Source organism: Stylophora pistillata, chromosome 14 (genome assembly GCF_964205215.1).
Source record: "Stylophora pistillata chromosome 14, jaStyPist1.2, whole genome shotgun sequence".
Classification (NCBI taxonomy): Eukaryota; Metazoa; Cnidaria; class Anthozoa; order Scleractinia; family Pocilloporidae; genus Stylophora; species Stylophora pistillata.
The window spans coordinates 16442379-16456481 of NC_142532.1; the positions used below are offsets into that span (position 1 = coordinate 16442379).

Genomic DNA, 14103 nt, shown 5'->3' on the forward strand with positions numbered 1-14103 from the left:
TTGCTGTCTATCATACAATTTTTGTGAGGTTGGTTTGGAGAGTTTGGTATTGGATATTGTATTGATATTGCGAGGAGAAATTCTGTCTCAGTTATTCATGGGAGTGAAAGAATTTAGCGTTCAACACCAAGACCTTTTGCAGAAATGGTCATCAGAGCCCCCTGAAACAACCAAAATTAGAAGTCGCCAGCTTTAAGAGGCGGTACATACTCAGATCGGACCGAAATGGATGTCACGCAAGGTTTTTGTGAAAGGAGAGCCCTCTCTTTGTTATGCCTGACTTAGTTCTTGGTTCACGCTTAGAATTTCAATGCTGATTTCTCCATTGGCGTTACATGTTCGTCAAACGTTCATCGACATAACCTTCCGTCAGTTTCTCTTACTGGAGGAATAACTTGTGTGTTTCGTTCAAGTTGGCTTATAATGTACTAATGTAGTTATTTTGATATGGAGGCGCTTTACTTAACTGAAATGAGCTGAGGGTGGAATAACTTGCAGAGTTGTGGTACATACTCAGACAGAACGGAAATGGATTTCACGCAGGGATTTTGTGGGAGTAGGGTCAAGTGTTAACTGCTGGCAGATACTTGAAGATGCAACACAAACCAAGGCGTTGCATTTCCGAAAAGAGTATATTCGCTCTTGTATAAGAATTCATGTTCATACTAAGCGTTTTAATAGATTTACCATATTTGACATTTCATCTCGTCCTGAAAATAATTCTTAAAAAGAGCAATCGGTATCTAAGCCATGCCGATAACGATGATCTCTTAATTGGGGTCATTATTAGAGAGCATTTTGCCGGGTAATCCGTTTACTGCTTATTTTCTGAATACAACAGGATAAACGACTCTACTATTTTTGCGAGCTCTCAAGATATCATGCAGAAATGATCAAAATATAATTAGATGTACCATATTTCATGTTTAACCTCGCTCTAAAATGAACTTGGCAGGTCAATCGGCTTCTGCCAGAAGGTGACCCACGAATCGTTTACGGTAAAGGCAGCCTTGGTTTAGAAATCCTTTTCGGCTGATGGAAATCACTTTTCAGCGCATTTTTTGAAATGATACTCTAAAAAGGATATTTACTTGCAAGACTCTCAAGGTTTTTTTCTAATGCTAGTTAAACTCTTTAACACGAAAAGAACATGTTTCGGATATAAGCCGGATTCTGTGTTTTTCCGTTAACTGTGACCCATATTAACCACCTAGCCGCGTTGCTTAACCTTAAAGCCGTTTATTCCTTCTCAGGAATTAATGTATGGCTCATTTTTGAATTTAGCTTCCGTTAAATAGATGAATGCGGCGGAGTTATCATAGAACAAGCGTCCGTCGTTTCGAAATTTATGAGGCACTACGCTTGAATTTCTCCTTCCGAGCATCGAATCGTTGCAACGACAGGATTGTATATTACAACTCATTATAATTTTTTTTTATGTTAAGGCGGACGGTCAGGCTCCCGTGAGGGCGGTGCAATGCCTGCCGACCTACACTCATTATGAAGTGTGTAAAATTTACTTTTCTTGAAATGTTTTCGAGCTTAATTTGGCCCTAGGGCCTTTACTGTAAAACAGAGTCTCTGTGTTTTCTGAATCAAAGTTTGGACTCTCTCGATCATTCCTGGATCAGCCCATGAAGTGAAATTTTGAATTTTGCTATTCCAAACTATAACTCTTCTTGTTGGAAGAAAGATAAGAAGACATCTCAACACTCAGCAGGACTTTTCAGAGACACGTTTTGGCGCATAACCTCGCATATGTCACTTTTCTGTAAAGATAATTACTGTCGAAACTCAAGCAAAAGGAAAGATGCAAAGCTTGAATGATGGAGCTTGTCATCATCTCATTTTTAGTGCCTGTTTGTACATCAACACGAATGCATTTGTAAATCACGATCACACAATGGCGGAGACCACGAGGCGCCTGTGTTGAACTTTTAATCTAAGAGTATTGTGGTATTTATCTGTATTTACCCTCCCTCGGGCACTATTTGGGCCATGAAATATCGTGTCAGGAAATGAGATAAATTCTGCGGTGGATGGCAACAAATTCAGTTCCTGTGATTTACTTTTAATGCGAAACAGTGATGACGCTGAAGCGATCTTAACTCAAGGCTTTTGCCAGCTATTTACCTTTATGAAAACGTAACAACAGTAAGAGAATTTAATCAATGATCCAAAAAAGATTGTAGCATATTAATGTGTCTCAGATTTGTCAGGAGCCAGTCAGTTAAATTGAGTAATCAAAACTGGTAAGTGAAATGTTTATTTGTGCGGTCAATTATATCGATAGTAAGGCTTCAGGGTTCCTTGGCCATAATTGTTTGTTCAATAATTAAATTAGCAGATTAAATCGAGCTGTGAATTTAATTTCAAACGTAATTTATCGCAAGCTGAAGAAATAGCTGTTTGAAATGCGCGGTTGAAACATCCAGCGACGCAACACGATGAGTTTTAAGAGATTTTTTCTTGGGTGGTTGAAAATAGAATGAGGTAAGGTCGTAACTGAGCAAAATTTAATTTCTTCATGTAAGCTCTTGTATGAAGTAATGTGTCTAATTAACGGATACAGAGGAAATACTTAGAGGAACGCCACAGTCGACTTGTCGCCACGGGCGGTAGGATCAAACACCTCTCCGCAAGCACATTTAATCGCTATAGCCGACCATATGTCGGCATAAGAAATGATTTGTTTTAACAAAGGCTATTATGGTGTAGTTTCAAGAGGATCGGAATTGCCAAGTAGGTGTTTCAGATAAAAGGAGACATTTTGGATTTTTTTCTGTTTACGATTAAAGAGAGCTTGGTAAGCGGATTTTATAATGCGATTTCAATGGGACAGCCGCAATGACTCAAGATCTAAACAAATATTTGTTCGGGCTAAACACTAGCAAACAAACGTCTATTTAACTATGATTTAGAATAAATCATAAAAAATGTTTGAATTGAACTGTTCATTCCAAAGTCCGTTCTTACGCGGGTTGTTTAGGTAACTGTAATTTTCAAAGCTTTCTCGAAAGTGGGTAAGACCAAAAGGTTATGAGGAACTAATTTTCAAGCCTTTCCAATCGAAAGATTTACTGAAAGATGTATACGTTTCAAGATGAAATAAACACTTAGGCCAAGTCTTTTATTTGAAAAAACTCATCAAGACTTTGGATTGATTGTATCTTTAGCACTGGATGTTAAAATTCAAAGAATTTACAGTGTTGCGTGTGAAAAAAGACCTATGACGACCTCGATCGATGTTACGGAAGGCTGCTCTTTTTCTCTATACTTTATGAATCCTGATTTAGTGCCGTAGAGGAAGACTCCCCCCAAAAATGAATAAGTAAATAGATAAACAAAACCTAACGAAAAAATCAAGAAAAAAAAGCGCATCGTGAAAGTTGGAGGACCAGACGTAACAGCGTGGTTTGCATGTCTCAAGCTTTTTTTTGTGAGTGTTTTCGTAACAAAGATTTGCTAAAAACAAATATTTTCTTATGGAATATACTTTCAAATTTAAAAATCCGGCTTTAGAGCCATTCCATTCCATTTAGAGCCGTATTCCATTTTTCTGACAGGGCGAATTGATCACCGAGTTTTATAAATGGTCGGTGAGTTTCATAAGAAAGTACGTCAAATAGCTTTGCTCTGCCACACCGTAAGCTTTACGACGCACTTTCGAAATGAGAGAGCTTAAATGAAAATTGATGGAAACAATTAACGTTGTTTTCTTGTTATCTTTCTTTTTCTTGACAACTTCATGGTGGCCTGAATATCTTAGTTTTCAATTCTGTCATTTCTTTTTGTATCTGATTAGCTTTGGGACGTAAAGCACTCATATCCCTTGCAAATGTTGCGTTGCAATTTTCCCCCCTAAGATTACCACCAACACCCAAAGTGACGAAAACTCTTTATTTCTTATAAGGAGAGTTATTACCTTGGTTTTCATTACAAACGGGGCAGCATTTGCCTTTCTCTCTCTTCAGAGTTCCCTTGCATGTGTTCGTCCGTGGACAGATCTCGCGCGAACATTCCACAGATTTGTTCTAAAAAAGGTGAAAAATGTATTAAAAAAATCGTTCACATAATAGTTTTAGATAACCAATATACTTTTAGATAACCTTGATATATCCCAGACCCACTCGTTTCCGGGGTAAGTGTTATATTCTGAGGATCTAGGGTATTGGTATCACTGAGGGACCGCCAGATGAACCAAATAGTACTTTTTCACAACATCTGACTTTTGTTATAGATGTCACCGTAGATCTTGCGTTGGTCACAAGCTCAGGCCTTATAACAATCTCTATGGCGAAGAGATCAGTTTTGAATCAAGATTGTTTTAAGCTTGTAACCCAGTCGTATCCAGACACCGCTTAAGCCAAGAAAGCTTATTTTACCAATCTTGTCACACTGCAATCCGGGATAATCTTCTGTTTAACTATTCTTGTTCTGTTTGGGTTGACCCTGTGCTGTTTGTCTATTGTAGTGAACCACCATTGTTAAGTATCTTCTAAGGAGTCATTTGCTTTTCGCTTTGAAAAAACGTCAAAAAAATATATTTGGTAGATTTTCAAGGTGCAACAGCCACGATATTCAAAACTTCACCCTCAAGTAGTTAGTACCTTTCCGTGCTTTAGCTGTTAGAGAAAGAAATGGAGAGGAGTTGGGTACCGTTGTCCCAGGATCGTTAAACCACCACGCCACCCCTTTCGTTCTAAATTTATGCCCTTTGTAATCTTGTTTGCGTGGCACGCTTATTTAACGAAACCAATTATTAGCTGAATCGCCAGATAAGAATTCAAATGATATGAATGATTCCATAAATAAGAAATCCTTACTAATTTTTGTGGCATCATTAGAATGTTAGCTAAGATCATCCCTTAAGGCTAAAGGGTGTTGGTTATTGAATCGGTTATGCGGTTGCCCACGTTTCCCTAAACACCATATATCATTTGGTAGGTGTCGTAATGAAGAGAAGCGAAAAGAAAGGCACTGATTCACACAAGAGTATAAAGTTGCAGCAGATTGTACCTAGTGACATCGAAACTTCAGGAGCTACGTCGCTGTACATGTATAAATATATTCAAAAGTTTAGCGTGAATTTTTTTAAATCGACTGTATGCGATGTTAATCCCTCTCAATCCCTGGCCATCCTTTCTCGCGTCAGGAGTTATTCATCCAACTCTGGTCTTTGCTTTTTTGTCGTACAGCACATTTTCCCATTGCGTTGAGGGTAATTTTGCACATAGAAGAGAACAAATCCAAATATCGTGATATATTCCCCTAAGATGCTCCAGTAACGCGGAGCATTATTAGATTTAAACGCGCTGAAAATAAACGAGAATTACTCAAATTATTACTGATAGCGCACAGTTTTTATCGATTTCCCCTTGACTAGTAATCCCGCAAATAAATTCTTCATAACTTCAGCGTGAGCGAGAACTTGAAAAGAAGAGTGGAAGTTCTCACGTGATATCATCCTTCTCGCGAAAGAGGGCGAATTTCTAGAAACTTCAACGTCATGTATACGTTTAGTACTTGTCATCGCGTGTCGATAGCCGCTTCACGACGCTGCCAATATTATCTACAAGTAATTCATGACGAAAATCAATTGACCAGTCCAGTACAGCAATAGTTACAATCAGTTCCATACATGTGCGAAGCTGTGAAAGAGAAAATCTCTAAAGATGCAGTTACACATGCGCCTTGCACCTGGGAACAAATGGATCAGTACAGGAAGATATAACTGAGTTCTTCACCTCTGACTAGCTGTTCAAATGAAAACATAATTCAAACTTAATCATCAGATTGTGTTGAAAATATTGGACCAGTACCTTAACTTGAAGTTAATGTGCGTTGACTTGGACAACTACAGCCAATATCATTTCTTGCTGATCGGCAAAAACGATGGGGTCTCAACAGAGGGGGGGGGGGGGGCGCAGGGGGGAGCTGCCTAACCATCTTGATGTCTGAAGCTATGAAACCGTTTCGGCGATCACAAATTAGGGTCATTTGACGGTTTGTGATTACTTCGGCAAATATAGGGGAAAGCTAAGGGACACCGATATAAATGCAATGGTGTTATTGCTTAGAATTTCGATGCTGATTTCTCCATAGGCGTTACTTGTTCTTCAAACGTTCATCAGGATCACCTTTCTTAAGTTCTCTCCCTTAGTGAAGGAATAATTTGAGTGTTTCGTTCAAGTCGGCTCATAATATATTCACGTAGTTATTTTGATATGTAGGCGCTTTATTTGACTGAAACGAGAGGGTGGTATAACCTGCAGAGTTGTGTTGTGACACTCATTTGTTAGCAATTTTCTAAATCTCAGTTTTTAACTGTTTACTGTGACAGATATCTAGATTTTGTTAGCTCAGTGATCTTGGGTTTCAGTTCGTTCAGATAAGAAATGAGAGACTAGACAACTGTTGAACTTTGTCCACCATATCCTTCAAGTCTGAATTGGTATGTCACCTCATCTGAGAATAAAGGGCGCCAGTGGCACCATTAATCAGTTTATATTGTCAAGGATCGCAGTTAGGGAAGCAAAGGTTTGACTCCCACTTAATCGATAAAGAAATGATAATTTCCACTTCCTTGATTGTCTGTCTGACTAAAAGTAAAGTTACTGTAGCGGTTTCTTTAAAGAAGACCTGACGGAGAAGGAGATTCCAAGAAGTTTCCGGCTTTAGCTCGAAGATCTTACCCATCTTTCCCTTTTTGTATTTTGAATTGAAATATCTTTCTGATCTACATAAATAATTGTTTCCTGAAAAACATTTCCTGCAAGATATTAAACAGTGACAACTGCCAATTGAACTTGGCAGTGGATTTCCTGAGCCATGCATCGTACTTGTTATGTGAATGTTGCATGCAGTACGGAATTCGAGGTAAATAAATTGAGGTACTTCATGTTGTTTTGTCTGAATTTGAATACCACCATTGAGCCAATATCGTTATATCTCACAGTGTAGTTGATAATACGAGGCACATGACACGTCAAAACAGAGAAAAGGCCCCCAACAAAGTGAACAAGTGCCAAGATTCTGGCAACTAATTGCTTGCTTTTCAACGACAGTTGAATCGCCGATGCCACTATTTGGCAGCGTAAGAGCTTAAACACACTTGTATCGTGTTTCATGTTTACAGATAGCTAAAGGAAGGGCACCATTTCATGCAACAGCTTTTTGCGAATGGCTATAGACCTATAAGTTGTTTTTCTCCTCGGCTCAAACCCTCGTACCACCACCACAATAAGTAAACCGCAGGCATGTAATGATCCAAATAACTGACATTTTCTTGCGGTATCGTTGCTGTTAATTGTAACAACAAGGAAACTTAGTAAGTGGTCCTTTTATGTACTAGTCATCATTCTCAAGGTAAAATATCGGTGTTTTAAAACGGAAGAGCTACCTTACTGGTACGGCAAAAAGACTTGATACGTATTAGTTGAAATCGTTTTGTACTTCTTCCTCAGGTCCCATTTCGGCTCTTTGCTATCTAACTTAGACATTGCATGCAATTTCGTACAGTGAAACAGACGGTTTCAGTGGTGAACAATCGAATTTCTTGGATGGATGAAGGACAACTCTGGACAATAATATTCAATAATATCGTCCTCTCACTTGATGAATTATTAACTACAGGCCGCACTTATAAGTCATACGAATAAACGTTTAAAGAACTTGCATTTTCACAAATCTCCCATTGTACTGAAAAGGGTCATTAACTAGCGAAAGAAACAAAAAAAAGCGCACAAAACAGCAACCTGGTCAAGCACCTAAATGCAAAGATATTCTGACCTTGTTTTTCATATATCAAAACCTCCTGCAGTACTTTGCAATATTAAGGGCGGCCCAATGGGAACTTATCAAGATCCCTTGCAAGGGAGCAAAAAGTACCACATCGAAGCACTTGACTTATTCCTTGCCCCCATCTTCTTACTGTCATGCTGCGCACGAAAGACTCCTCATGCAAGTCATTAATGGTACCACATAGTGGCACTTAATTTGATTACTTCGCGTATTACTTTTTAGGATTTTAGTATTTTTTTTTTGCTGTTTGTTTGGGAGTAGTAACACTGTGCACGCACTGAAAATATAGACCCCGAGATAAAGTTTTCTATTTACTTACCCGTTTCGAAACATATGCTAATCAGCTTGTGATGTCTTTCTTTGATTTCACTGGCTATTTTCAATTGTTAAATCGCGGTAGTACGTTGTAAAAATAATGATTCCTCACTTCTTCATTTTGATCTATGACTTGACTGAATTTCACACAACATTTCTAAGTTGCAAGTTTTAATGATTTCAATTTGTAATTTCTGCAACTTGGCCAACATTCGGGAAATTCTTCCATCTCAGAAACTGTTATGGTAGAACGCACAATTTGGACTTTTGGTTTATGATTTAGTTGTAACTTAAAGTTACTACAAGTCTCCAGGAATACAAATTCCATTGTTTAAAAACGCTTTGGAGCATGTTGACGAGATAACGGGGAAAATAACGGACACTTGAGAAAAATCCTGACCACGTTAACACAACGCTATTTAAAGGAAGACCGCTGAGATTTTCTTAATTTGCTTGTGGGTACCTCCTTGATGCGATAAGTGACACCAAACCACATGAAACTTCACTTCGACGGATCACGATTTTTTTTTCCGCGTTGTTTAACAAGATTTGTTTTGTTGTCAGTTGCAATCTGTTTTACTATAACATTTTTTGTGATTAATGTTCAGATATTTTCCGTATTTGGGTTCAAAATTGTTTGCACATCCCGTCTCTGTGGCCACGATGAGGTGTGCAGGATTCTTAGACGTAAGAATTGCACGAAAACTCACTTGGTTAAACAAACACTGCTTTTATCTTGTGTGAATTTTTCTGGGTCAGATTCCTTCTCTTTATTTTCAAAATTGATTCTTGGGAATCCGTTGGTAAGGCAAAAAGGTGGAAATAACGAAAACGATTGAGAACTTTTTCATGTTATGGCTGTCATTTAAGTGAAATCAGCTCATAACTCGCTTCTTTGGGATAAATCCATGTGTTTTAGGATATTTCTGCATGCGACTTCATGGGACTCAAATATTTGATACAATTTTAGTTATGTAAATTATCTTCAGCAATAATGTAGGAGGTGAAATTGGGTTTTGTATTAGCATGTCATATCCAATAATTGAGTCCTAGTCTGATAAGAGATACATCTGTGAGGTAACTTATCATACAATCTGCGCAAATGTGTTTAATCTTGTTGCCGATGACGTTAATAAAGAGGAGAACATAAGATAGACCAGGGACTTGTGACTCAAAACACACGAAACGATATCAGATTGTCAAATCTTAGGAAGGAAAGAGTGAGATAACGATCTTGCATGTGATTTCTCGTTTTGTTTTAAAGAAGAAATGGGAAACAGACGAAGTTCAAAATTGCCAATCATTCTGAAAGAAAACCTTCGGAAATGTGCCAATCAATCACTTTTGACCTGAGTGACTTGGATGAAAAGATGGATGAAAGCAACTCAGTCATGAATTACATTGTCAAAATTAAATTATATCGTGTTCTCTCTGACTGAAATGCAATTAATTTATTTTTCTGTCTGGAGCAACGGCTGAAGTTACGGGGAACGTGTTGTTAATTGAAAAAAAGCTAAAATGATTAAAAGGTATTGAAAACTTAGGATGGGAAACAAGGAGAATTTGAACCGAATTTATGTTCATTATTTTTGCAGAGGATTTTCGACGGATTTGTGAAAGACTGGAGTTATTTTGTTGCCGAAACAGATTTTCAAAGTCGCCTTTTGAAGTATTTTAGCTATCAACCTTGTCTGCTATGTTCGTTTTAGGCTTCTAGTGTCAGTTATTTATCAGTTTGATTGTTTTATCAGTTATGTCTTTCAATTTCACTTTCCCTAGCTGAAGTTTCGCATTCTTCAAATATCTGAAACCATTAAGTTTCAAAACACCCAACCTCTTGCTTTCCTATGGAATTGAATTTGCCTTCGTTATGGAGGCATTCTGGCTGTTGAGACATAACCTCGAAATGTCTTTGTACGGCAAGAGTTACTAGGGATAGATTTTTTTTTCTTTTCATTATATTCAGGCATGTATTTAGAAATTCGTCAACCACAACGAGTTGAGGCGAGAATGATCAACCAAACCGCATTTTTTCCCGATTAATAGTCTACGGAACGTTTGCGACGGACCCTTTTTCAGTTAAAAACTGCTCTATGACGCTCATTCTTCCCACGAAAGTAAGACATTTTTGTTCAGGTATTGACAGATCAGAGGAACGGGCGAGGCTGTTCAGAGAAGTTATGCTCTCCACTAGAAAATTCATCCCCTTGAAATCATTCAGTTACGTCTATATTAGGAATTCTTAACCTTGGAATAATTTTGTCCGCTTGACGTGATCACTGAGAAAGAGGACAAAGTTGACCACGAGCGAGAACACATGTTATACAGTGGTAGACATGACGATGAGGACGTCTAACCTTTCATTGTAACCTCAACGCAAAGAAAGCGTGCAATATCGCCTTAAGTATACGTGACAAGGTGTTTGCCTGCTAATCGCATCGTGTCTTCGTCCTTGCAAAAGTAAAATCCGCATTTCTCTCTCAAATTATTTGAAAATGAATCTGCTGAAACGAAACTGGATAAAGCACTCGTTATTTCTTGTGCCATTAGTAGTAGCCTGAGTGATTCTCAAGTGCGTTAATGATTCTACTCTTTGCCTATTGTCATTTAATGGACAAGCTAAAGTGTACTTTTGTGAAGTTGACGTTTCTCGCAAAGCAAACGGAAAGCAATTGACTTTAAACAACAAGGGAAGCTATTCAACTACGAAACAGTTCAAGAGTAAATTGATGTTGACGAGCTTATGATGATTTGAATCTCGACCTCTTCTCGATAAGATGGACACGAGCTGATCAGTTCTCGACTCACTTTGGTACTCTTTTTCTGTGTTATCTCTCCCACTTACAAACTATACCAAGCTGTCGAGTTTTCTGTTTAGATACGCGAGCCTCGTTCTTTATTTAGCTTGTTGATTTATCTAAATAGAGCATATACACAAAAGCTAAACCGTGTGCGAGTGTTACTTCACTTATGTTCAATTAATGTGCACTGTGGCAGACAAATTGGACAAGTGATGGTGTGTTCTGTGAACATATTCTAAATATTTGCACGCGTCTGTGGCCAATGATTTTACTAGAACTAGACAGAATGAGCCATCATCAGGTCCATCAGCTATCAGTGATAATTTTTCTTCCATCTGAAAAGTAAATAAGTGTCTTTGCCTTCCTCCCACCGAATGTTTACGTTGAAATTTGAACAGCAATTTTGTCCATTTCCTAATCCTATAAAAACTTCGCTCGCCTTTTTATAGACGCGCTTGTGTTTCCTGCCAAGGTTGTCATTGTAGGTAGTTCTTATCGAAACACTCTGAACAATGATGTCACGAACTGGTTATAAATTCTTTGAAAAGAAAAACTCAGAGCTTCTACTAACCTTACATCGGCACACAAAACATGGATTTCCCGCCAAAATTGGTAGGTCGATGACTGCGTTCTCAACAGTGCACGAAGCCAGGCTCCCTAGGAGTAAATAATGTCGCAGTTAGTGGCTGTAAATTTGCTCTCCTGCGGTTTTGAACACTAAAATCACTTTTATGTACACACAGACCTTGTATTTTAAATCCCGGTGCCACGCCGCTACCAGCAGCAGAGGAAATGAGGAGTAAAAACGCGAGCGAACTCGACAGTCGCAAATTACCTTGCGTTGAGTCCAACATGCCAAAACGATTTTCTAAAATATAGTCAAGTCAGCCCTAACCCGATTACGACCTCCACTTCACTGCATCTTAAGTGTCCAAGCTTGGGCTTATATAATGACAATTGAGCGTATGTGTGTCGCTTTTCAACGCACTTTTCCCACTTCCGTCACAAAGACTCGGAAATTTCTCGCCACGCAGGCGCCGCCGACGACCGGGGGAGGAGGAGAAGGCCTCTGTGATATATTACTTGTGGTGCTCGGTGTTGAGCACGCGAACACTAATCGATGACCGAATGACATTAATCACTACCTATCGCCAGAAGCTGGTTCATTTCAAACATACCTTTGGGGTAGCTTGATCATTTATCATCGCGACCATACTCAAAACAGGTCAAGCTGTCAACAGCGATTTACATAACACGCTCCCAAAGTGAGAGTTTGTATGTGTGTGTTAATGGCTCGTTTGTAGTCAGATCCCTGATCCCGGTGTAGAAGATTGAGTTTTAGTTAAGCTTTGTCAATTGTTTTATACCACGAGGGTTATTCTGTGAATGGTGTATATTTGTGTATTTTTGTCTTTACTTTATTTGTCTAGCGAGTTCTTTGTTTGCCCCCGATTTCAATACATTAAAGGTGTTGTGCATAATTGTTTGCAGGTTATTGATAGCGATCTCTATGATTTTCGCATGTTTGAACTTCTACTCATCGCATGCGTTCAAGTATCTGTCTGGCATATCGAGTCAATTTCCCGTTGTTGAACTTCTCTCGAATGTTATTAATTTGTTCTCTGTACTGTGAGCGTAACACGCAAACAACGGATGGGTGTAATTTGGAAAGGATTTCAGCCGTAAGTGCCTAGTTTATTCAATTCATTATCAAGAATGAGCTCTTGAATGAACCCAGTCAGCCCGGCGCCTGAACACAAGGCCTAGAAAAATTGGCTTAATTTCGAGCAATTTGAATAAGTCACCAAATCTCTCCAAACATGTGTAGCGCGACGCCGAAGTAGCATAACCTTGTTAAAGTTACTTCTCTTGTTGCCTTGAGTTATTTCTTTAATTACTGCTTATCGTGTTATCTTTTAAAAGTGTAGACGTCAACACTGTCCAATAACCTCGCTTCTGACACGTTATCTGCTGCCTGGGGAAAAATATTTTCACTTAGGCTGCGCGGTGAACTTTGAATTTCCAGTTCACTGGAAGAGAAAAAGGAAGACAATTAAGTACTCCTTCGTCGAAAGAAGCCATTATGACCAGGATTTTTGCCAACCGCTACGCTTTAAAAAAAAATTACAAGGTGTTAAGCTGACAAGAGTAGTGAATACACAATTAAACAACTGTTCACAGTTTTTGTTTCAATGTATAATGATTTTTGGAACAAATCTCGCCCCTTCGGTATTGTTCGTTTGTTTACTATTTTAAAGCAACTTAGAAGTCAGAATTCGGCTAATTCCACTTGTGTAGTTGCCAGATTTGATGTTTTTTTGTGTGTGTTGTTTTGTTTTGTTTTGTTTTGTTTTTTTACTTTTTAAGATTATGGTGATTTTTTTTACCTCTTTTTAAGACAAAACTGACCTATTTAGTCTATTGTGGTTGCTTTCATTTAGAGGTGACATCTCTCAAACTCAGAATAATTATATTTGTTCGTGAAAACATTCAATCTTCTATATGTCTTGAAAAAGAAAACGACAAACAAACAAACAAGCAAGAAAGATCTTTCAGTAGTTATTATTGAGATGGTTTTTTCTTGACCAGCGACAAAAGCTTAGCAAAGTTATTTGGATTGCTTTGTCATTATTTACCCCAAACTCAAGCAAGCACAGGAGCCATTACTTTGAAATTTAATTTTGAGTGCAAAATTTCCTTAAAAAATCATATCAAGAGGTGACGCCATAAATTTCATTTTTTTTTAATATTCACCTTCGTTTTATCTTTGAAATGCATCTGTGCCGCATGCGAAATTTCGCCGAGTACATTTTGCGATTGAAATATTTTAAACTCGACAAACCTATAGGTCTGCTGCCTATTTCCTCTAAAAATTGAGTTAATCAGTTTGAGGCAATATTTCCGAGCTGTTCTCATGCCATTGTTATCCTTGTTTTTGTAGATATCTCGTCTAGTTCTTAGTGCTTAGTTGTAGGTTCGAGTGTCTAGGAATTCAAAGGAAATACCAGAACAATCAGGGCAATCTTTTGTTGTTAAATAAAGGAAATAATCAATTAATGAATCCGATCATTATTCCAATCGATGGTTGCTAAACGCGTCAACGAATCACCAAGTCGAGTGCATTTTCAGATGGCTTTAAATACAATAAATACACAAAAATATCGAAGGAAAAACCAGATCTCCC

The 14103-nt window shown here is 38.2% G+C and overlaps 1 protein-coding gene across 3 annotated transcripts in view; it reads right to left on the reverse strand.

The window, feature by feature from the left end:
* Positions 1-12143, reverse strand: part of LOC111332117 (BMP-binding endothelial regulator protein) — a 20545-nt gene extending 8402 nt beyond the window's left edge. Inside the window, exons 1-3 of one of the 3 annotated variants that reach the window (XM_022937394.2) lie at positions 11665-12143; positions 11491-11576; positions 3926-4034 (exon numbers count right to left, since the gene is read on the reverse strand). In XM_022937394.2, coding sequence (XP_022793129.2) covers positions 3926-4034; positions 11491-11576; positions 11665-11773 — 304 coding nt within the window. In that variant the 5' untranslated portion in view covers positions 11774-12143. The remainder of the gene's footprint in view (positions 1-3925; positions 4035-11490; positions 11577-11664) is intronic. The other 2 variants (XM_022937393.2, XM_022937392.2) reach the window with 2 other exon arrangements.
* Between the last annotated feature and the right edge of the window lie 1960 nt (positions 12144-14103).